The sequence below is a fragment of the Pituophis catenifer genome, unplaced genomic scaffold (assembly GCF_029215685.1).
Source record: "Pituophis catenifer annectens isolate HBS135680 unplaced genomic scaffold, rPitCat1.0.hap2 SCAF_9, whole genome shotgun sequence".
Taxonomy (NCBI): Eukaryota; Metazoa; Chordata; class Lepidosauria; order Squamata; family Colubridae; genus Pituophis; species Pituophis catenifer.
The window spans coordinates 7505931-7530929 of record NW_027256889.1 but is presented as its reverse complement, the minus strand read 5'-3'; the positions used below and the strand labels follow the sequence as shown (position 1 = coordinate 7530929).

The 24999-nt window shown below is 43.7% G+C and overlaps 1 protein-coding gene across 1 annotated transcript in view; it reads right to left on the bottom strand.

Moving 5' to 3' along the window:
* The window catches only part of IGLON5 (IgLON family member 5), a 96182-nt gene that overhangs the window by 38892 nt on the left and 32291 nt on the right, over window positions 1-24999 (bottom strand). Inside the window, 1 exon segment of the mRNA XM_070949340.1 lies at window positions 19190-19212. Within this exon segment, the coding sequence (XP_070805441.1) occupies window positions 19190-19212 (23 nt within the window).

Here is a 24999-nt window from a genome sequence, read left to right as displayed (position 1 = left end):
AAAGAGTTGGGAGAATTTTCCCATCATTGGGGTAGGTGGGATGGGGAAAGAATTATTTATCCGTGGTGGCACAGTGTAAATGCAGTATTGCAGGCTAATTCAGCTCACTGCCAGGAGTTCGATCCTCACCAGCTCAAGGTTGACTCAACCTTTCATCCTTCTAAGGTCGATAAAAAGAGGACCAAAATTGTTGGGGGCAATATGCTGACTCTTGTAAACTGCTTAGAGAGGGCTGTAAAGCACCGTGACACACACACATACACACACAAACATATACAGTATATCACATTTAGAAACTGCCTATCTCCTCATAGAGCAGTGTTTCTCAACCTTGGAAGCTTGAAGATGGGTGGACTTCAACTCCCAGAATCCCCCAGCCAGCGCTGCTGGCTGGGGGTTCTGGGAGTTGAAGTCCACCCATCTTCAAGCTACCAAGGTTGAGAAACACTGTCATAGAGTGACTTTGATCTTACAATGTTTCCTGGATGACACTGTGGAAAATCCACACCTCCTTTTCCAGTGCAAGGTTTTATTTTGCTTTTTTAAGAACATTTTGATTTTTAAACTGTTCCTATTTACCCAATTATTGCTTGTTTGTTTGTTTGTTTTATTTTTAGCATGGCTGCTTTTTATATACTATCGTTTTATGGGGAGGATTGTAAGCTTGCCCAGAGTCGCCGCTGGCGCGATGGGCAGCTCTATGAATTTGATAAATAAATAATCTCCCTCTGACCTCCATCCTGTAGCAAAGGCAAAACCTCCCCTTTTACCTCTTGCTCTGCTTTTGCATTCAACAGCAGCGGATGATCTGCCACTTGGTTTAAAAAGTGGAGAAGTCAAGGAAAAGTAAAGATGTTCTCAACTCAAGCTCCAGTTCCTGGCAATTTTGTGATGCATCCATGCTGTCTTCTTGGCAACAGCGTCTGAGCAGTTTGGCAATGCTTCCTTTCAAGGTTTTCTTTTCCGTTTCGCGTCTAGCCTACTGTCGGCTTTGTGAGATAGTCTAGACAAGAAGCACACCCAGAAATGCTACCTTTAAAGGTAAAGGTTCCCCTTGCACATATGTGCTAGTCGTTCCTGACTCTAGGGGGCGGTGCTCATCTCCGTTTCAAAGCCAGCGCTGTCCGAAGACGTCTCGGTGGTCAGGTGGCCGGCATGACTAAACGCCAAAGGCGCACGGAACACTGTTACCTTCCCACCAAAGTGGTGCCTCTTTTTCTACTTGCATTTTTTACGTGCTTTCGAACTGCTAGGTTGGCAGAAGCTGGGACAAGTAACGGGAGCTCACCCCGTTACGCGGCACTAGGGATTCGAACCGCTGAACTGCCGACCTTTCGATCGACAAGCTCAGCGTCTTAGCCACTGAGCCACCGTGTCCCTTTAAGGTTACATTAACAGCATTTTGCAAGTCTTAAAAGCACACCTCTGCCACCCCCTCCTCTGCAATCCAAGGTGGGTCCCTTCTGAGATATTTACCCCGGTGCCATTTCTTCAGAGAACGTGGGTATCTTTTCTCTGGCATTGTCTGCAGCTCTCCTTCCTCTCTCCCAAGGCCGTTCCCATATAGAGGTAGTCCTTGACTTACGACCACAATTTAGCCCAACGCTTCTGTTGCTAAGTGAAACATTTGCCCTATTGTACGACCTTTCTTGCCACCGTTGCTAACTGAATCACTGCGGTGGTTAAGTTGGTAACATGGTTGTTAAGTGAATTTGGCTTTCCCGCTGACTTTGCTTGTAAGAAGGGATCACAAAAAGGGATCACATGACCCCAAGAAACTGCAACTACGATAAATGTGATGAGCCGCGGTGGTGCAGTGGTTAGAGTGCAGTACTTGCAGGCTACTTCTGCCCACTGCCGGATGCCTGCAATTTGGCAGTTTGAATCTCACCAGGCTCAAGGTTGACTCAGCCTTCTGTCCTTCCGAGGTGGGTCAAATGAGGACCCAGATTGTTGGGGGCAATAGGCTGACTCTGTAAACCATACAGAGGGCTGTAAAACACTGTAAAGCAGTATATAAGTCTAAGTGCTATTGCTTAGTGCTATTCTGACCCATGCCCAATAAACAAGCTGTGTTTGCTAGGTTATCACCCCCTTGGGTTACCCTTGGGCTCTTCAGCTACTCCAGTTTCCATACTGAGTCAGCAGCTAACCCCGGTTGAGTTCACACCACAGGCAAAGCTATAATGTGATTGGTTTGCAGTTCAGAAGGTCACTTACCAGTGGTGAGCACTTGGCTTGGTTCCAGCAACCTCTGAATTGAAATCTAAGTCTAAGTTTAAGTGCTATTACCCTTCCTTCGTTCCTTCGTTCCTTCCTTCGTTCCTTCCTTCCTTCCTTTCCTTTCCTTTCCTTTCCTTCCCTCCCTCCCTCCCTCCCTCCCTCCCTCCCTCCCTCCTTCCTTCCTTCCTTCCTTCCTTCCTTCCTTCCTTCCTTCCTTCCTTCCTTCCTTCCTGTCTTATTCCCTTTCTCCTTCTCCTTCCTGGTGCCGCAGTGCTTAGAATGCAATATTGCAGACAAACTCTGCCCACAGCCAGCAGTTCGATCCTGACCAGCTCAAGGTTGACTCAGCATTTCATCCTTCCGAGGTGGGTAAAACGAGGACCCAAATGTTTGGGGGAAATAGGCTGACTCTGTAAACCGCTTAGAGAGGGCTGTAAAAGCACTGTAAAGCGGTATATAAGTCTAAGTGCTAAGACACTAATATGTGTCTGTTGCCAAGCATCCAAATTTTGATCACATGACCCTGGGGATCACGCCACGGTTGTAAGTGTGAAAAACAGTCACATCCCTTTTTTTCAATGCCTCTGTAATTTTGAATGGTCACTAAATGAACTGTTGTAAGTTGAGGACTATCTCAACTGTACTATTACAACTGACAGCCATGGATTTCCTTGTGGTCTCCCAACCAAATACTGACTATCCCCAATCTTGCTTAGCATCCAGGCTCAGCCAGATTTAGTCAGATTGTGTCTACTGTTATGCCAAATATACCACAGAGGGTTGGGGGGAATTATTGATAGCAAATGATACCATTTGATAGCAGCAGTTTCAAACACACCTCAACAATTACAATTTGCACAATGGCCAGGTAAGCTGACCTGATACAATACTCTTCATCCAAGTAGATTTAAGTGCAAGAATGAAACCGAATAAGATGCATTTCCTTCCCCAGGACACAAATATTTCGGTGCTAGTTTGGGGTGAGGGGCAAATACCAAAGGATGCTAAAACCCAGCAACGAATACTATTAAAAATTTAAAAAAAAAAACTAAAAAACCAAAACATTCGGCAAAGGCAAGCACATATAATTAGGAATATAAAAATAGTCCTCAATGTACAACTCTTCATTTAGCAATTGTTCCAAGTTACAATGGCACTGGAAAAAGAGACTTACAACTGATCCTCACGTTTGTAGAAAGTTAGCACCCACCCCGCTCCTAGAAGAATGAAATATTTTGAGAGATATTAAAAAGGCAGAATATTATAGTTCACTTCATGAGGAATGGAGAAACATGCTCTTAGAAAGCAGCCCCCACCTTCCTTTTTTTTTTTTTTAATTTGATTTATATGCCGCCCTTCTCCGGAGACTCAGGGCAGCTTACAATGCGTTAAGCAATAGCCTTCATCCTTTTTGTATATTTATACAAAGTCAGCTTATTGCCCCCACAACTGGGTCCTCATTTCACCTACCTTAGAAAGGATGGAAGGCTGAGTCAACCTTGAGCCTTGGAGAGATTCGAACCAGCAGAAATTGCGGGCAGCTGTGTTAATAACAGGGTGCGTAGACCACTGTACTATCAAGGCTCTTAATAACCCACAGCAGATGTCAGCACTTAAGAGATAAAGAGATAGCTAGCTCTATTCATAAGCAAATTCCCTGCAGCAAGGTAGGATTAGCCTTCAACCACAATAGGAATTGCTCAACAAGCCCATTCATTGCATCAGCAGGCCAAACTTCAACCAAACGTAGCTCAGACAAACTCCTAGGATTTGTACATGGCCCCATGGGAGTCTTGACACCAGCCAATAGAATACATGTTCTTGCACAGGAACAGGAAGCTCAAGTGCAAAGCCCAAGAGAAGGTATAAATACCCCCCACTCTCAACTCCATGGGGTCAGCTGCACCCGAACTAACCATGTGCGCTTCTGCTTCATCATTAAACCATCTTTCCAATCAGCTTCCATGTTTCCAGCGTCTTTCTCCCGGCTTGAAACTGAACCAGATGGAAATTGTATAATTGCTAATTACAGCTTATAAAACTTATGCTAGGCCAATCTTAGAGTATTGTTCAACTGTTTGGAATCCCCACCACATATCTGACATCAGTACAATCGAGCGGGTTCAGAAGTTCTTCACGAGAAAAGCCTTGCACACAATAGCCTCTGTACACAATAGAATTCCCTATGCTGCTAGGCTCGAAAATCTCGGTTTGGATAACTTAGAACTGTGTCGCTTGCGGTCAGACCTAGGTATTGCATACAAAATTACATGTAGTCAGGTTTTACCTGTAAATGACTTTTTCTGTTTTAATCGCAATAATTCACGCACGAACAAACCGCTTCGAACTCAATCTAAATCGTTCTAAACTTGACAGTAAAAAATATGATTACTGTAACAGAGTTGTCAAAGTCTGGAATGCCCTACCTGATTCAGTTGCCTCAGCTACAAATTTTCACAATTTCAGTCACAAATTGACTTCCGTGGACCTTACTTCATATTTAAGTGGTCAGTAGAGGGGGGGCGTGCATAAGTGCCCTAACATGCCTATCGTCCCTGTCATTGTATTTTTATTCTCTTATTCTTGTTCTCGTTTTTGTTTGACAAATTCCAATAAATAAATAAATATTTCTTCCAACACGTTTAAGGCCACTCTGACAGTATCCTCACAGTCAAGACAAAAAAAATAAAATTCAGGTGCTTGGAAACTGACTGGTATTTATGAGAGTTGCAGCATCCTGGAGTCATGTGATTTCCGAATTTCCCAGCAAGGCTTCCCAAAAGCATTAAGTTTACTTAATGATTGCATGACTTGCTTAACGACTGCAGTGATTCATTTAACAACCATGGCAAAAGATCGTCAAATCAAGCACAATCCAGTAACTGTCTTGCTTAGCAGTGGAAATTCTGATTGTAGATCGTAAACCGACGACTATCTGTAATTTCCCAGAGCCAGGGGGAAAAAAAAGAAAAAAGATCGTTTGAAATACAGGCCAGACATTTAGCACGCTTGAGTCCCACATTTCTCTTCTGTCTTACTTTTTTTCCTCATTTATTTTTCATCAGCTTCTTACTTTTTATCCCTCTCCTTCTCTCCACCCCTTCCAGCCGATCTCTTCTGGAGTTCAGAGTTGATAGCGGCTGCATCATCAGAGAGCGAAGAAAAGTAAAGGGAGTGATGGAAATGGGAAGAGACGCTTGGATTTTAATAAGAAAATGCTTCTTTGCAAGCCTATCGATTGTGAAAAGGCTACTGGCAGCCGCCGCAAGTGGAAGAAATGGGCCTGCTCACACACTCGCTGAGGCAGCAGTTTCAAGTCAGGATCGGAAGGGTGAAGAGCGAGAGATAAAAAGGAAGAGGAGTGGGGGGCTGGGGAAGGGAGGGGGCTTCCTAGCTCTTCATTCATCAGCCTAGGGCCTGCTTGCCAACCCATTCAACATTTTAGAGTAGGGTTTCCCAACCTTGGCGACTTTAAGACGGATGGACTTCAACTCCCAGAATTCCCCAGTCAGCCAGCCAGCATGGAATTCTGGGAGTTGAAGCCCACCCGCCTTAAAGGTTCCATATTTGGAAAACCCTATTTTAAAGAGAGACGTATTCCCCAGGGGAAATGGAGGGAGGTGTTTATTGGATGAGGCTGGGTAACTTTGAGCCAATCAGCAGGAGACTTGTGAGCTCTAGTCCTGCTTTGGGCATGAAAGTCATTGAGGTGACTTTGGGGCAATTCGCAGCGAGTTCTAGTCCCGCCTTAGGGTCTGGGTCGGTCTCTCTCTCTCTCTCTCTCTCTGGGGTAAAAATAGGAGAAGGAAGGGGTATTAGGTATGTTTGCTTCCTAACAGTGAGATAAAAATAAAATAAATAAAAATAATATATAATATAATATAATATAATATAATATAATATAATATAATATAATATAATATAATATAATATAATATAATATAGTATAGTATAGTATAGTATAGTATAGTATAATATAATATAATATAATATAATATAATAATAATATAATATAATATAATATAATATAATATAATATAATATAATATAATATAATATAATATAATAATAATATAATATAATATAATAATATAATATAATATAATATAATATAATATAATATAATATAATATAATATAATAATATAATATAATATAATATAATATAATATAATATAATATAATATAATAATAAAATAAAATAATAAAATAAATAAAATAAATAAAATAAAATAAAAATAAAATAAAATAAAATAAAATAATAAAATAAAATAAAATAAAATAAAATAATAAAATAAAATAAAATAAAATAAAATAAAATAAAAAAATAAAAATAAAATAAAATAAAATAAAATAAAATAAAGCAAGCTCCAGTTTAGGGAAGCTCGTTGAACCAGGTCACTGAAGTTTCTGGATTTCACCATATTTAGCCTTACAAACTAACCAAACGGGTCATTCGCACACCTTGCTATGCCTCCTCTTCCTCCTCTTCCTCCTCCTTGCCCCACTCAAGATTAAAAATAGCTCCGATCAAGATGTTGCGCAAAAGCAAGCCTGGGCCTCTGACCCAGGTTAAGCATCTTGTGTGAATTCTGGCATTATCTCTGCAGTCCTTAGAGCAGTCTCCTAGAGCCTGGAGGTTGCCCAGAAAGATTGGCGGGTAACATAGAGCAACTGCATGGGAATTGGGGATACAGCCAGAAAGGCCCATTAACTGGAAATGATGAGAGCTTCTATCCAACACTTTGGGGGCGGGGAGGGAAAGCAGCCCTCGAGCAGCTTGTCAGGTAGACCACCATCGTTCCCACAACCTGGCCAAGCCAGATATAAAACCCCAGGTGTCCCCAGCACTAAATTCTCGCATCTCAGAGCTAACACTAGATGACTATCTGCTCATCCATTTGCAGGCCAGCCACTATCTGCTTGGAGAGCACGCCGGTGAAAAACTGACAAGACAGCAGGGGAAACAAACAGGAACAACGGAAAAAGCACTTTAATTACTCAAGGGTTTTCCATCTCCTGATCTGAGCTACCAAATGCTTAGGAGAAATCCTGCTTGGGAGGGAGGGGTGGGGAAATGCTTTTATGGCCTGCAGCGTCCTCCTGGGAAAGCAGGTCACCTCGATCACAGCACATCTGCCAGCCGGAGAAAACCCGGTTTGCTTCAGGCACGGAGGACAAGGGAGCCGAGGGTAGGGAGGCAGGGGCCGGGGAGGAAGGAGGTCATCCTGATTCTGATGAATATATTGCTGGCTTTAATCCAGCCCTGGATGGGAGAGAGGCCCTCATCCCTCTGAAAAGCATTTTAATCCAACCTCTAGGGGAAATGCTTCCCTTCCAGCGCTGGGAGCAGCATCAGCCTTCTGCTTTCTGTCCAAGAGACGTTGGTTTGTTTTTTAACCCTCCCAACAAAGCTTGCAGTACTTAGAATTGTACTGCACTCTAAAGGTTTTAGGTTAAAATGGTGGAGGAGGGAGGGAGGAAAAGAGAAGAAGGAAGGAAGGAAGGAAGGAAGGAAGGAAGGAAGGAAGGGGGAGGGAGGGAGGGAAAAGAAGGAGGGAGGGAAGGAAGAGATGCAGAGGGGAGGGAGGAAAGAGAAAAAGGAAGGAAGGAAGGAGGGAGGGAGGGAAAAGAGGGAGGGAGGGAAGGAAGAGATGCAGAGGGGAGGGAGGAAAGATAAAAAGGAAGGAAGGAAGGAAGGAAGGAAGGAAGGAAGGAAAAGAAAGATGGAGGGAGGGATGGAGGAAGGGAAGGAAGAGATGCAGAGAGGGAGGGAGGGAAAGAAAATGGAGGGAAGGAAGGGAGAGAGAGAAAGATGAAGGTAGGAAGGAAAGGAAGGGATGCAGAGATGGAAGGAGGAAAGGGACGGAAGGAAGGAAGGAAAAGAAAGATGGAGGGAGGGTGAGTGAGTGGGAAGGAAGGAAGAGATGCAGAGAGGGAGGAAGGAAAGGAGAAAAAGGAAGGAAGGAAGGAAGAAAGGAAGGAAGGAAGGAAGGAAAAGAAAGATGGAGGGAGGGAGGGAGGGAAGGAAGGAAGAGATGCAGAGGGGAGGGAGGAAAGGAGAAAGTGGAAGGAAGGAAGGAGGGAAAAGAAAGATGGAGGGAGGGGAGAGAGAAAAAAGAGATGCAGAGGGGAGGGAGAAAAGGAGAAAATGGAAGGAAGGAAGGAAGGAAGTAAAAGAAAGGTGGAGGGAGGGATGGAGGAAAGGAAAGAAGAGATACGGAGAAGAAGGGAGAAAAAGAGAAAATAGAGGGAAGGAAGGGAGAGAGAAAAAGATGAAGGGAGGAAGGAAAGGATGCAGAGACAGAGAGAGAAAAGGAAGGAAGGAAGGAAGGAAGGAAGGAAGGAAGGAAGGAAGGAAGGAAAGAAGGAAGGAAGGAAGGAAGGAAGGAAGGAAGGATTTCGCCTCCTGACCTGCCCCTCTGCCTTACTGTTTTTTTGCTCCTTTGTTTTACATACAAAGAATCAGGGATCTGGCCCCCTCCCCCTTCCTCCTCCTTCCCCTCCCCCTTTCCCAAGCTGGCATTTTCCGAGGGAGCTGATCTGATCAACGTGTAGCCTAAGTCTGCGGCAGAACCGCCTTAGCGCTATTTCCCGGTTCACTACACCTGCCCACCTCCTGATGCTGTGCTGGGGGGCCACTGCGGTGGAAGGGAGCTGCAGTTAATCTCCACGCGCTGCAAGAGGCAGCAGCAACAGAGCTTCTGGCTTTGCCTGGATGTAATGCAGCAAGAACTCAGAATGGCAATTCCCACCTACCCACCCACCGTGGCGTCCCTTCCCTCCCTCCCTCCCTCTTCGGCCCAGAAATAATGGAAAGGATTTAGGGATGAAGCCAGAAAGCTGACATTTTATTCAAAAGGGATGCTCTTCTCCACCAATTGTGCTCGGCTGGGTCTATTTTCTCCCGGCGTCAACTTCTTGCCAGACGAAGCAGATAGAACAGACCTCAAAGTAAAGGGCAACCTTTCTGATTTCTTACAAATTAAGGAGGCGAAAAGAAGAATATAGCTGCTCAGCACTTCAGCGCTTGGCTCTGTCTGGTTCATTTTCTGAAACATTCTTGGCTGAATCCTGCAGACACCCATCAAGGTCCTTTTCCCCACTTGGTCCTAAACACGGCACAAATGATGCGCCCCGATTTTTTTTTTCTAGTTCTGTCCTCAGGATGTTGCCTTCCCTTGCCCAAGACATTCTTAACTATCCCAGTTTTCAAGTAGTCCTTCCCCACTGATTCCCACAGATTTATTGGCCCCTGTTTCATTCGGTGGATTTCATATTTATTAGATTGTTTTAGCCTGGGCTAGTCTGCTTGATTTCATGTTTTTAGCTGTATTTAGGGGTGTATTGCTCTCCCTTGGTTTATATGCCACTCAGAGTCCACCAGAGTTGGGTGGCCAATCGGTGTAAATAAATAATAGATAATAATTGCAGCCACACTGGAAGGCTTCCTAAACAGGGGTAAACAGGGATGAAATATGTTACGCTTCATCATCCATTTTCCTGGAGAGAAAATGAAGGATTGGCAAGGATTGGAATAGAGGCAGGATGGAGACTGTAATGGGGACAGTCAATATAATGTACAGAACAGTATAATGTTCTGCTGATTCAGAAATGGCAGGTTAGTCCTTCTGGTCAACAAAGGGGAAAAGCTCCAGAAATGTTGGACAGCTCCCATCAAAGAGGCCAATATTTCTCAAACCTTGGCAACTTTAAATTGTGTGGACTTCAACTCCCACAATCCTCCTGCCAGCATGCTTGTTCTGCAAACTATAATTCAAGCAAGCCATAGTTAAACCATACCAGGACTCAGCTTACAATGGATGAATCTGACTAATATCATTATTGCAAGAATGGGGGGGGGAAGGGGGAGAGTTTTTTTAAAGTCTGGAAATTTGAATATCCCAATTGCTGTTATGCATACGTTGCCTTTAAATCAATGGTTCTCATCCTTAGCCACTTTAAGATGAGCAGACTTCAACTCCCAGAATTCCCCAGCCAGCTTTTCTAATCAACTAAGAGAAATACTGGTATCTTGAAAGAGTGGATGGATGGATGAGAGATGAGAGATGACAGACGGACGGATGAATAGATGGATGGAGAGAGATAGATAGATAGATAGACAGACAGACAGACAGACAGACAGACAGACAGACAGACAGATGATAGATGGAAAGAAAGAAGAAAGAGTGGATGGATGACAGATAATGGATGGATGGAATGGATGGATGGATGTAGGGATGGATGGAAAGAAGGAAGGAAGGAAGGAAGGAAGGAAGGAAGGAAAGAAAGAAAGAAAGAAAGAAAGAAAGAAAGAAAGAAAGAAAGAAAGAAAGAAAGAAAGAAGAAAGGCATGGATGGATGGGATGGGATGGGATGGGATGGATGGAAGGAAGGAAGGAAGGAAGGAAGGAAGGAAAGAAAGAAAGAAAGAAAGAAAGAAAGAAAGAAAGAAAGAAAGAAGAAAGGCATGGATGGATGGGATGGGATGGGATGGGATGGGATGGGATGGGATGGGATGGATGGAAGGAAGGAAGGAAGGAAGGAAGGAAGGAAGGAAGGAAGGAAGGAAGGATAGATAGATAGATAGATACTTATTTTGGTCAATGATCAGATAGTTTGAAAGAGACAAAGATCATAGTTAAATCTGGAAGCCAGATTCACCTAATACACTAAACCAAGCTTGAAGTGAATTACTACCATTTGTTGGATTAGTTTGTGGCAGGAATCCGTTGTTTAAGAGCTGGGCTGTGCTAACCCAGTTTTTAGGATTTAGCACGAACCAAACATGGGAAGGGAAGTACAAAAGAAACTTTACAAAGTTCCCAATTGCAGTCAGTGCGGCAAAAATCCACTTCATGTTGAACTTTGTCACTGTTCTATATTACAGGGAAGGCGAGAAGGGGAAGGGGTGTTCTTGGTTTTTTTTTTTTTCTTCCTCTCTTTCCCCCTCTCCTCCTGTAGCAAGTAGGACACTTTAGCTGGGGGGGGGGAGGAAATGGGAAGGGCTGCCTGATTTTCTTTGTGGCAGATTTAAAGGAAAGGGGAGATTCTGAAGGCTGCAATTTGATCATCTCTCAGCAACTGTGCAATGATTTCTTCTGATGGGTTGCGGTGATGAATCATCAAAAGATGATTTGCATGGATGGAAGAGCCATCACAAACCAAGTAGCCTGCAGCCAATTTTTTTTTCCAGATGGTTGGATACATTAACTCTTGAAATACAGACTTTTCAGGAGTGGGTGGGTGTCATCCAAGACCTCATCTAGAACCCACTAAATGGTCGGGCGATGTGTGGCATCAAAGGGAAAAAATGCTTTGGCAGAGAATTACCAAAAGTATGATGAGGGCGACCTTGTATTTAATCCCTGGCAAGGGAGTTTTGTGGTTTGCACACCTCCAAAGTTCTCCCTTTTCAAGCCTGATTTCAGATGCTCTGGAAAAGACAAGCTGAAATCTGGCCTAATTAATTCAATGGCAGCTGTACGATAGGAGCAATTCAACAAATAGTCAGAAGAGAAATATAATCACCTGCTAATCAACTGAGGCTGTGGATTTCCGGGCAGGGGCAGGTACTGAATCTGACAACTAATTTGAGGAGGGGAATGCTGTCTCTCTTCTGGCAGGGTAGTTGTTTAAAGGATTCCTCTGCAGCAGAAATAAAATTAAAAGGTAAAGCCTCTCTTAAGCCCATGACTACGTGCACATATTCCACAATGGTTTTCCTGCCAGTAATAGCAATAGCAATAGCATTTTGACTTATATACCACTCCATAGTGCTTTACAAGCCCTCTCTAAGCAGTTTACAGCCTATTTCCCCCAACAATCTGGGTCCTCATCGTGTCGACATTGGAAGGATGGAAGGCTGAGTCAAATTGTGACAAAATTAGTGGACCAGAGGAATACTGTTGATATCATTTACTTGGACTTCAGTAAAGCATTTGATAAAGTAGACCATAACCTACCCTGTTTCCCCGAAAATAAGACATCCCCTGATAATAAGCCCAATCAGGCTTTTGAATGCATGTGCTAAAATAAGCCTTCCCTGAAAATAAGCCCTCCCCGAAAATATTTAAACACAGAGCTGGAAATCAGGTAAGACGGCAAGAGGAGTCCCATCTTGCTCCACTTGCCCCAAAATAATAAGACCTCCCTGAAAATAAGGCCAAGCGCTTATTTTGGGGTTCAAAAAAATATAAGACAGGGTCTTATTTTATGGGGAAGCACGGTACTACTAGATAAAGTAGAAAAATGTGGGTTAGACAGCATCACCACCAGATAGATTTGTAACTGGCTGACCAACTGCACTCAACGTGTAATCCTCAATGGAACTGCATCTACATGGAGGGAAGTAAGCAGTGGAGTACCTCAAGGCTCTGTTTTAGGCCCAGTACTCTTCCCCATCTTCATCAATGACTTGGACGAGGGGATAGATGGGGAACTCATCAAATTTGCAGAGGACACCAAGCTGGCAGGAACAGCCAACACTCCAGAAGATAGGCTCAAGATACAGAAGGATCTTGACAGACTTGAACATTGGGCACTATCTAACAAAATGAAATTCAACAGTGAAAAAAGTAAGGTTCTATCTCTCGACCAACAACTTGAGAATGTGATTTCCAATCCCAAAAATGTAGCGGAGGCCAAAAGAGTCCATCTTTGGCTACTGCGACAAAGTGATTGTTTGTTGTTGCTTTTCGACAGCCCCTCTTCTTTTCTCAGCCACAACAAGCTGCCCTTCTGGGATTTGTTTCCAATGATGCTTATTATCTCTTGATTCTCTCCACCCTTCGCTGTACACAAATATACAAGCACATCCATCGGCCAGCTCAACAACCGACAGCTGATGCAAGATGGGGTGGGGAGGAATTCAATCCCTTTCCTTCCCGTGAGGTACTTCTTGTTGGTTGGAGGGATTAGGTTATCCTTTTATTTTTATTTTATTTTCTTTAATTTTAAGAGTGGAGGGCAGCCGGACAAACACCTGCCCTGTATAGGCAAGGAGTTTTGCTGACCAGCCCTAGAGAGAGATATAGGTAGGGGTGGTATTCGAACGGGATGTGATGATGTCCGGGTGGGTGGGCGGAGCTTCCTGCAGCCGCCGCTACCAGTTTGTCTGAACCGGATAGAACCGGCTGAATACCACCACTGGATATAGGGGAAGAAAAAGAGGGCAGAGCAACCAGGTAGGAAAGGCAGAAGCTGCAGGGGAAAAAAATAGGGTGGGGGGAAGGGAAGAGGAATGGATTATGGTTGGAGATAATAAAATAAAAATAATAATAATCCAAACGGTGGGGCGAAAAAAAAAAGGCTGCTTACTGGATGCACCATGCAGGTCCATGGGCACACCCTGACAACTTTCCCTTTCATACACAAGCACAACAAAGCTTTCCGTCTTCAGCAGCAGCCTAGGAAACCTCCCTCCCTGCCCAATGGGGCTTTCAAAATGTTGAAACCGAAACACAACGTCGTCGCACAACGTTTATCCAATTTATGCTTTCCACCCAAACCGATTCTGGCGTTAAAAATAAAGCACCCGCAATCAGAGCGAACTATAGTATATGTAATAGGGATGTGGCGGCTCAGTGGCTAAGACGCTGAGCTTGTCGATCAAAAGGTCAGCAGTTCAGCGGTTCGAATCCCGAGTGCCACGTAACGGGGTGAGCTCCCGTTCCTTGTCCCACCTTCTGCCAGCCTAGCAGTTCGAAAGCACGTAAAAAATGCAAGTAGAAAAATAGGGACCACCTTTGGTGGGAAGGTAACAGCGTTCCGTGCGCCTTTGGCGTTTAGTCATGCCAGCCACATGACCACGGAGACATCTTCGGACAGCGCTGGCTCTTTGGCTTAGAAACAGAGATGAGCACCACCCCCTAGAGTCAGGAACGACTAGCATGTATGTGCGAGGGGAATCTTTACCTTTACCTTATAGTATACCTACCCCTTTCCCCACCCCAAATCCGATCTCTAGAAGTGTCCCTCTAAAAATCTTTTTTACTATTATTATTATTTCAAGAGATGTTTATAGAATTTGGGGAGGGGGAGAAGGAAATCCCCCATAGAGCCAAGATGGAGAAATTTTGAACAGTTACTGCATAAACCTAATTGTTCATAGAGGGCGAATGCTGTAAAAAGGGGACAAAGAGATAAGGTCAAGCAGCATAAAGGAGAAATGAAGTTGATTAAAATGTTGGCTTTTGACCAGGAGATTCAGGGCGAAGTATCCCTTCAACCTAGACCAGTAAGTCACTTTCTGACACTGAACCTACCTTACAGGTATTGTTGTTGTTGTGAGGATAAGATATAGAGAGGCAACCAAGTCAGCTCTTTTTGGGTTCCCAAGGGAGAAATTGAAAGCAACATACTATATGTTGAAAGAGTGCAGAGAAGAGCAACAAAGATGATTAGGGGACTGGAGGCTAAAACATATGAAGAACGGTTGCAGGAACTGGTTATTGTCTAGTTTAATGAAAAGAAGGACTAGGGGAGACACGATAGCAGTCTTCCAATATCTCAGGGGTTGCCACAAAGAAGAGGGAGTCAAGCTCTTCTCCAAAGCACCTGCGGGCAGGGCAGGAAGCAATGGGTGGAAACTAATCAAGGAGAGAAGCAATTTAGAACTAAGGAGAAATTTCCCGACAGTTAGAACAATTCATCAGTGGAACAACTTGCCTGCAGAACTTGGGAATGCTCCAACACTGGAAATGTTTAAGAAGAGATTGGATAACCATTTGTCTGAAGTGGTGTAGGGTTTCCTGCCTAAGCAGGGGGGTTGGACTAGAAGACCTCCAAGGTCCCTTCCAACTCTGTTACTCTATTCTAATATATCGTACAATCAGAGGGAAACTCAGAAAAGTGACTTGGAGATTTTTATTTTATTTTATTAAAACAGCAATGGGGTTGTGCTTAAAACAAAGCCAAGATGGCTGCCAAGAAGGTGTGATCGAAGCTCCACCTGCTTTTTACAGGTGTTGCAATACATATAAAAAGGGAGGTCGGCATATGTGGGACTGATTGGGGTAGATTGTAGGGGTGACACCGAAATATAATTTTATCATATTTTATTTATCTACGTATTAAATTATCGTATTTTATTCCAATTTCATTTTAAATCGTATTTTATTCCAGTTTCATTTTAAATCGTATTTTATTCCAGTTTCATTTTCAATCGTTTTTATCAGATTTTAGTAATAATTTGTGTCTGCACTTTGATATCGGCCCAAGGGCTAATCAATAAAGTAAACGAACTATAAAAAGGGCTTCAGAGCTTCAGCAGCCATCTTGACTTTTCTGACCACACCCAGAAGAAATTCTGGCCGGCTGGGGAATTCTGGGAGTTGAAGTTCACGCATCTTAAAGTTGCCAAGGTTAAGAAACGCTGCTCTAATAACAAGTATATAATTTCTGTGTTCGCAAAGCACGTTTAGCCTGCTTATTCAATTAATTTATTTTCTGAGTTTGCACATAGATTGAACTAATGTTAAAACTAATCAAGCTTAGCAGGTTTAGAGCTGATGTGGTTAAGCTTATTAAAAAAAAAAAAGCACAACTCCTCTGCTGACACAGAATCAGAAAATGAAAGAGTTGGAAGGCACCCAAGAGATCATCTAATCCAACCCCCACCCACCCACACACTCTGCATGAGAATCCATTGCTGCTGCTTTTAAAATATGTTAGATCCAAACAAATGAAATATATTTTGATTTAATACAAGAGAACCTGATTCAGGGGTGAAATCCAGCAGGTTCTGACAGGTTCTGGAGAACCGGATTCCTTGATTCCTTCAGGGGTCCCCAGGCCATACTTTAAGAACCTGAACTAGTGTGTTGTGTGAACACAACCAGAGGAAAGCAAAACACCCAGTAAAGCAAGCCAAGATCCAGAGGACAATGCTTGCAGATTACAATTCAGAGGTTGCTGGAACCAAGCCAAGTGCTCACCACTGGTAAGTGACCTTCTGAACTGCAAACCAATCACATTCTTGCTTTGCCTGTGGTGTGAACTCAACCGGGGTTAGCTGCTGACTCAGTATGGAAACTGGAGTAGCTGAAGAGCCCAAGAGTAACCCAAGGGGGTGATAACCTAGCAAACACAGCTTGTTTATTGGGCATGGGTCAGAATAGCACTAAGCAATAGCACTTAGACTTATATACCGCTTTACAGTGCTTTACAGCCCTCTATATGGTTTACAGAGTCAGCCTATTGCCCCCAACAATCTGGGTCCTCATTTGACCCACCTCGGAAGGATGGAAGGCTGAGTCAACCTTGAGCCTGGTGAGATTCGAACTGCCAAATTGCAAGCAGCCGGCAGTCAGCAGAAGTAGCCTGCAGTACTGCACTCTAACCACTGCGCCACCGTGGCTCAAGAATCCTTTTGGACCTCAGCAGGACATCCCCACCAGGGTCTTCCTCTCCTTTTCCATAGGAAATAGCTATTAGTGTTCCAAAAATGCTTTGGAACAATAGTCACCCAGAAGCATATCATAGGTAAAATTTCATTCAGGGATTGATGGATGCCATTTCTTCTACTAACTAGTGATTTTGCTGCTCCATCACCAAGGAAATCTGGCCCGGACCCCTGAAGGGGGCCACCTTGTAAACTTTGCCTCCTCAAGTCCAAAACTGGTCTTGATCCGTGATGTAAACTGTGTTCCCACAACCCACTTACCCAAACCTGCAACAAGCCAGCAGCTACTTTAGCCCAACATGCTAAACTGTCACTGGTAACCTTCATCCTTTGTCAGCTTATTGAACTGAAATTTAGTGGTCAATCTAGGCTACTACTTCTTTTTTTTTTCTGTTTTAAAAACAAACTTTATTAAATTTAAAAAAGAATAAAATTATATAAAACATTCACAACCTTAAAATACAAACAACAATATCAACAAACAACAAACAAAGTATATAAGTACACATATATACAAACCTAATTTCCCCCTTTTTTTCCCTTAATGATGGTGTATAATTATTACTTTTAATTCCATACTAAATTTTGACTTTACTTTCTTTTCCATTGGTTTATCCACTCATACCAACTGTCCCATATCTTAAAATACTTTGAGTCTTCCTTATCTTTCAATTTCAACGTTAGTCTGTCCATTTCTGCACATGTGTAAATTTTTTGAATTATTTGCTGCTCCGATGGCAATTGATCTGTTTTCCAAACTTGTGCTAGGGCTAACCTAGCTGCCGTAATTATATGTAATATTAGGTACTTTTTTTTCTTTCTAATGTTTTGTTTAATCATTCCTAACAAAAAAATTTCTGGTTCTAACTCAATATCCTCCGCAATTATTTCTGATATCCAAATTTTTATTTTTATCCAATATTTCTTAATTTTTGGGCAAAGCCACCAGACATGGAAGAAGGTTCCCTGTGCTTGTTTGCATTTCCAGCATGTTGGATTAAGGTTTGCATACATCTTCGCTAATCTCGCAGGGGCTAGGTACCATCTGTACCACATCTTGTAGTGGTTCTCCTTATATGCTACAGATTTTGTTACAGGCTACTTCTTAATGTATCATCATCATCATCATCTTATTTTAATGAGATCATAATTCCTTGCAGGATGGAGTTTGGGCAACTGAATGGAGCTAGCAGAGTGTTTAATGGCCGGATGCCCTTCCTGTCGCTAATGCAGAGTTTTGTTCAGCAGACATATTCTCATTGTGCCCAGAGAGAGAAATATCTCTCTCTACCTAGGATCAAACTCACAGCCTCCTGACTATGAGGCGAGAGCTCCACCTCTAGGCCACTGCACCACTCCTATTTCTTAATGTATGTTCACCTTTAAAAAAAATTAATTTGATAACCAGGTTAATGGGTTGGATGAAAAGCCAGAGACTTCTATGGGAACAGGCACAGGGGCAAAGTGGGAAATCATACTTTAATAAAAGTGAGGGTTCCTGTGGTCCTGAGTTATATATCAGACTACATCTCCCAGAATTCCCCCCCGTGACCTTCAGCTGTGACCCAGACTACATCTCCCAGAATCCCAAGCTAATGAAGGATGCAATATTCTTGCCAACCTGAAAGCTGTCAGATAGCGGCTTCTAACTTGTGAAGACATATTGAAAAATGTAAAGGCAAGATTGTTCGCCAAGGAGTAATGCAATTAAAATGAAAAAAAAAAGGGAGAAAAAAAGTCAGACATATTAGGTTATCTGCATTGATGTTCTGTCTGCTCTGCTATTTTTTCTGGCAGGCAGATATCCTTCCCACAAAAATATTTGTCTATGGGCAAGACAAAACAAGAACTGAGCAGCACTTAAACATATCAATAAAAACACAATGCAAGTCAGGGAGGGGCCTCACGACACCCCCGCCCCCCAGGATAGTTCAGAATACATTTATATCCACCCACCCCTGCAGACCATCATTGAAGGCCTAAATCAGAGGTGGGATTCAGCAGGTTCTGACCAGTTTTGGAGAACCGGTAGCGGAAATTTTGAGTAGTTCAGAGAATCGGTAAATGCCACCTCTGAGCTTGAGCGAAGCGAGCATGCGCACACGTTGCGTCCTGGTAGTAAAGGTAAGTAGAACCCACCCCTGGTCTTAACCACAACATCAAACTAGCTGTCAGTCCCATGGATACAAAGCCCACATATGACCCAGCTGTGGGGCACCTCAAGACAGTTGCAGTGCCTTCTCCATAGTGGCCTCTGAGAATGTAGAATTAATTCCCAGATCCCTTACAGGTAAAGACCATCATTCTGAGATGAATCTGTTCACCCAAGGCACAGGTGTCAAACTCGTGCCGTCACGTTGCCGTCACGTGACGTCTCGCGATATTTCCCCCCTTCCTGGAGCTGGGGTGGGCGTGGCCTGCACATGACCCATCCAGCCCATGGGCCACCAGTTTGACACCCTGACCTAAGCAGTCTAGCCAACCTGTCCCACTGCAGATGTTGCGAGACTTCAATTCCCAGCAGTCTCTGCTAGCCTGGTCAAGGGAAAGAATTTCTGGGAACTGTAGTTCAGAGATTATTGAGCTCTATAACGGCTGAATCTATGCCGCTGTCTCTTTCTGACTGCTCTTTTCTCCAGTATATATATATGATTCATCGGTGAGCATATTTGTTAAATGGTTTTGTTCCCCCTGCTTGAGATTATCAAATGAGAAGAACATATTAAACAAAAAGATATTTGTTTTAAATCACCCTCAACCAGTGGCAATCCATCAGTTTCAAACACTAACAGCTGCATTTTGCCCAACGTGCTAATCTCAGTTAATTTTAATCTTGGTTAGCTAGGTTTGGGGATTTCGGTGCCTTCAAATTTTGTTTGAACCATTTGATTCATGTACAGTTCAATGCACTGGTCAAAACTAAACAAAAAAAATGAGATAATTAAATAATTAGGGTAAACTCAGAGGATACCAATTAACCCGGTATGGTGTCTAGGTCAGTAGCTAATGTGAAAGAAATAGAGCAAATTCTGGAAGCTTGAAAAACAGGCCAACCCAGCACATTGGGGAAGAGAGCCAAACAAGAAATATTTCTCATGGACCAAAGAGTCTCGAGATGATAGACAGGCACCGAAGGGGACGTGCGCGCTGCAGAATGATAGATGCAGAAAAGAGACTCGTGCGACCCAGGGAAATCCCATCTAAGTAAATTATACCTGGCCAAAACAAATCAATGCTCCTCCGGGAGCCCTTGGCCCCAAACGTAGTCAGAGATGTGAGAGATCCTTGCCTGTAAAATAACCCACGGTCACAAAAATATGAGATGGTGAGATGGAAGAAAAAGCAAGCAGCTTTTATCCAGGCTGTGGGCAAAGAGGCTGTAATCACAAATCAAAGCCCCAGTAAGGTCTTGCAACGTGCACTTGGTCTCAGGGCCCCTAAAAGTTCATTCAATTGCAAGGGAATGGCGGTGAATATATGTCTCTGACAGCCCTCCTCGGCCCTCGCTGGAGGCTCTCTGGACTTGCCTTTCTCCACAGGCCTCCGAGGTGATCGAGGTCTCCATCTGACCAGCGGGAAGAAGTTTGCCGACAGGAGCCGCAGATGAGATCTATGGAAAGACATCCATCTTTCCACGTTTAAAAAGTGGGGGCGGGAGGGGAGGTTTTGTCTTAGCCTCTCTCTTCCAACCCCCATGCTTATTATATAACTCATCCATGCAAGTCTTGAGATGTGAGGCTGTGGGAAGGGCCCATACTCTGATAGAGGCGGCTGCTCAGTCTATACACATGGAAAGGCCCCATCATAAGTCATCATTTTCTTCTTTTAAAGATCCCGTAATCAGGGGTGGGGTGCTGGGGGTTCGCAGGGGTTCGGGAGAACCTCTAGCTAAAATTCTGTGCAGTTCGGAGAACCCCCAAATCCCACTCCTGGCTGGCCCCATCCCACCCACTTCTCCCCTCCCAGGAGTCCCCACACGGCCCATTTTGGATGCAGGTAAGTGTAAAATGTTTCCTCTATTTGTATCTATTTTATATATCCAATCCATGTTTATACTTATTATCTAATACGTTCTTGATAAATCAATCAATCAATAAAAATTCCTGAAATTTTCCATTGGGATAGAATGCAAGTCTATAAACCACAGAATAGACTGTGCAATGAAACACTGTACATTTATACAAAGACACAACCCTCAGCCGCCGTGTAACTAAAAATATCACAGTACCCCATGCATTGTATTCTCTGAAGTTCTTCTCTGAAAGCCTCCCCAAATCCGATTCTCTTTCATCTAAAAAGAATGGGACCTCAGAGGAAACAAACGCAAGATTTTGTTTCTTCTATCCACCATCTCCGAACTGACACACAAACACACACACACACAAAATACCCAGAGAGCTTGGCAGCATCTTTTGCAATTTACAAATTTCATTCAAAAGCAGGAGCTTTTGTGCAACTGGTGAAACGAGCGACGAGCCTTTTAATAAAATTCGTTAGGCGGAAAAAGTACTACCCGACACCTTCTTTCTTTCTTTCTTTCTTTCTTTCTTTCTTTCTTTCTTTCTTTCTTTCTTTCTTTCTTTCTTTCTTTCTTTCTTTCTTTCTTTCTTCTTTCTTTCTTTTTTGTTCCCATAGATGAACATGGCTCGTCTGTAACTTCCACAAACTGATCGTTTCTTGCTGTTATCCTGTTTCTGTCCTCCACTAAATACAAGGGACGTGTGAAGTTTTTTTTTCTTCTTCTTTTTTTTTCAGGGCCAAGGACAAACTCTGAGCTTTTCATGATCAGCCAGGGGCTGGATTCTATAAAACCAAAGGAAGCAGTGACAAAGAAATGGCTTAGGCTAGAACAAAAACTAAAAGTATTTGCCACAGAAAAGCTGCAGAGAGTCAATCCCTCTTTTTTTCCCCTCTACCTTATCTTTAAAGTAGGGGCTTTATAACATCCTCTTTCATTTAGGGCGTGGGTGAGTCCGTCTTTGAGTAGCAAACCAGGAACTGCATTTCTAAGGGAACGAAGCCAGGAGAGATTTAATTTACATTGAACTGCAATTAAAAATTAGGCTCAATGAAATACATTTCATAGGATTATTCTCTGTGTAGTCCATGTCTTCCACAGGGCAAATTCCAACTTGGGGAGAAATTTTTTTTGGGGGGGGAGAAATTGTGGGGCAGCGATCAAGGGTTCAGGGGATTTACAGGCAGTGCTCGACTTATGACCACAATTGAGCTCCAAATTCCCATTGCTAAGCGAGACAGTTGTCAATTGAGTTTTGCTCCATTTTACAACCTGTCTCGCAACACTTGTTAAGTGAACCCCTGCAGTTGTTAAGACAGTAACACGGTCCTTAAGTAAAATCTGGCTTCCCCGTTGACTTTGGTTGTCAGGAGATCGCCAAAAGTGATCGAAAGACACAGCAACGGTCATAAATGTGAATCAATTGCCAAGTGCCTGGATTTTGATCACATGATAATGGGGATGCTGCAGTGGCTGTTAAGTGTGAAAAACGATCGTAAGCAGAGGTGGGTTTCAGCAGGTTCTGACCAGTTCTGGAGAACCGGTAGCGGAAATTTTGAGTAGTTAGGAGAACCGGTAGTAAAAATTCTGACTGACCCCACCCCCATCTATTTTCTGCCTCCCAAGTCTCAGCTGATTGGGAGGAAATGGGGATTTTGCAGTATCCTTCTCCTGGATTGGGGATGGAATGGAGATTTTACAGTATCCTTCCCCTGGAGTGGGGTGGGAATGGAGATTTTACAGTATCCTTCCCCTGCCACACCCACCAAGCCACACCCACAGAACCGGTAGTAAAAATTTTTTGAAACCCACCAGTGATCGTAAGTCACTTTTTTCAGTGCTGTTATAACTTTGAACAGTCCCTAAATCAACTGTTGTAAGTTGAGGACTACATGTATATGGTCTCTTGGGGCTTCGAAAGTGGAACCCTTGCAATACACTATCCTATCACCAACTGTTTGGGTGCTCTCCTGCCCCATTATTGATCCATTGCTCAAAACCCCCTTCATTTCTTTGAAAAAGATCCAATGTTCTTACGAAAAGCTTCCAAAGCTGAGAAAATCGTTTCTCAGAGCCAGCTGTACCTGTGTGTGTTGTTTTGGATTTGTTTTTTTTCACAGCTCAGCTCCTAGAATGTCTGGAAAGCAGCAGGCCACAGTCAAAATAAGACATAAATCACCCACACTGCGTTATTTGTCCAGCCGTCTCCACGATTTGATATTAAGGCTGGTGCAAAGCTTGGCTTTGAAGTCCCAAAGGTTCAATCCATCAGAACAGAGCTGAAGGGACCTTGGAGGTCTTGTAATCCAACCCCCTGGTCAAGACGGACACCCTATACCAGGGTTCGGCAACCATAAACACTCAAAGAGCCATTTGGACCCGTTTCCCACAGAAAAGAAAACACCGGGAGCCACAAAACCCTTCCTGTGCCTGACTATTTTTTGAGCGGCCACAAAACTAGCATACGTAGTTGAATTAAATGTTCTGTTTTCTTCTGAAACTTTTCTTTTCTTGGATTTATCCATGGTTGGCCTACCGGGGGTTGAAAAGCTCAATAAATCACATGCTGGCGGGTGTTGCACATTGGCGGTTCTGACGCATATTTTGAGTGACAGGAAGCCGCAGCAGAGGGGTGAAAGAGCCACATGCGGCTCCAGAGCCACAGGTTGCTGACCCTTGCCCTATGCCATTTCAGACAAGTGGCTGCCCAGTCTCTTCTTAAAAACCTCCAGTGATGAAGCGCCTACAATTTCTGAAAGCAAGCTATTCCACTGATTTATTGTCCTCACTGTTAGGAAGTTTCTCCTTATTTCTAGGTTGAATCTCTCCTTGATTAGTTTCCGTCCATTTTTTTTTTATTATTAGATTTATATGCTGCCCTTCTCCTGAGACTCAGGGCGGCTTACAATGCGTTAAGCAATAGCCTTCATCCTTTTGTATATTTATACAAAGTCAGTTTATTGCCCCCACAAACTGGGTCCTCAATTTACCTACCTTAGAAAGGATGGAAGGCTGAGTCAACCTTGAGCCTGGCGAGATTCGAACGTGCAATAATTGCAGGCAGCTGAATGTTAATAACAGGCTTTTAGTCTGTTGAGCTATCCAGGCTCCTCATTGTTTCTTGTCTTGCCTTCTGGTGCTTTGGAGAATAATTTGAGCCCCTCTTCTTTGTGGCAGCCCCTCAAATACTAGAATACTGCAGTCATGTCACCGCTAGTCCTTCTTTTCTCTAAATTAGCCAAACCCAAATCCTGCAACCGTTCTTCATATGTTTTTAGTCTCCAGGCCTTTAATCGTCTTGGTTGCTCTTCTCTGCACTTTTTCCAAAGCCTCAACATCGTTTCTGTAATGTGGTGACCAAAACTGGATGCCGTATTCTAGGTGCTTTTCCAAAAAGCAACTGGACTTCCTTTCTTCTTCCTTATTTATTTATTTATTTTATTTGTTTAAATTTCTATACCGCCCTTCTCCAATATAGGACTCAGGGCGGTGAACAGCCAAAGTAAAAACAAGACATACATACAAAACATACAAAATCTAGTCCAGGCGGGAAGTGACGAGTGCCTGAGTGACTGTGCGTAGGGAGTCCCGATCTAGAAAGGGGCACAACTGGCGTATCAGGCGAACCTGATAGAAAGCCCCCCTGGCCACGGCCGTCAAATGATCTTCTAAAGACAGCCGTGCATCCAGGAGGACGCCCAAGTTACGAGCCCTCTCCGTGGGGGCGAGTGATTCACCCCCAATAGCCAGCGATGGCATCAGCTGGCTATATCGGGACGCCAGAAGCCACAGCCACTCGGTCTTGGAGGGGTTGAGTCGGAGCCTGTTTCTCCCCATCCAGGCCCGCACGGCCTCCAGGCACTGGGACATCACTTCAAGGGCATCATTGGGGTGGCCTGGGGTGGAGATGTACAGCTGGGTGTCATCAGCGTACTGATGGAACTCCACCCCGAAGCCACGGATGATCTCACCCAGCGGCTTTACATAAATGTTGAACAGAAGGGGCGAGAGGACCGACCCTTGTGGCACCCCACAAGCAAGGTGCCTCGGGGTCGACCGCTGCCCCCCTGTCAACACAGATTGCGACCGGTCAGAGAGATAGGAGGAGAACCACCGCAGAACGGTGCCTCCCACCCCCAACCTCGCCAACCGGTGCAACATGATACCATGGTCGATGGTATCAAAAGCCGCTGAGAGGTCTAACAGGACCATGATAGAGGAGCAACCCCCTTGAAGACATTTCGTTTCTCATCCAAGAAGCTTCATCAGTACAGTTGAGCTGAAGAAGCTTCTTGGATAAGAAGCAAAACCTCTTCATGGAAAACAAAGGAAGTTAAGTTGCCTTTTGAAAAAGC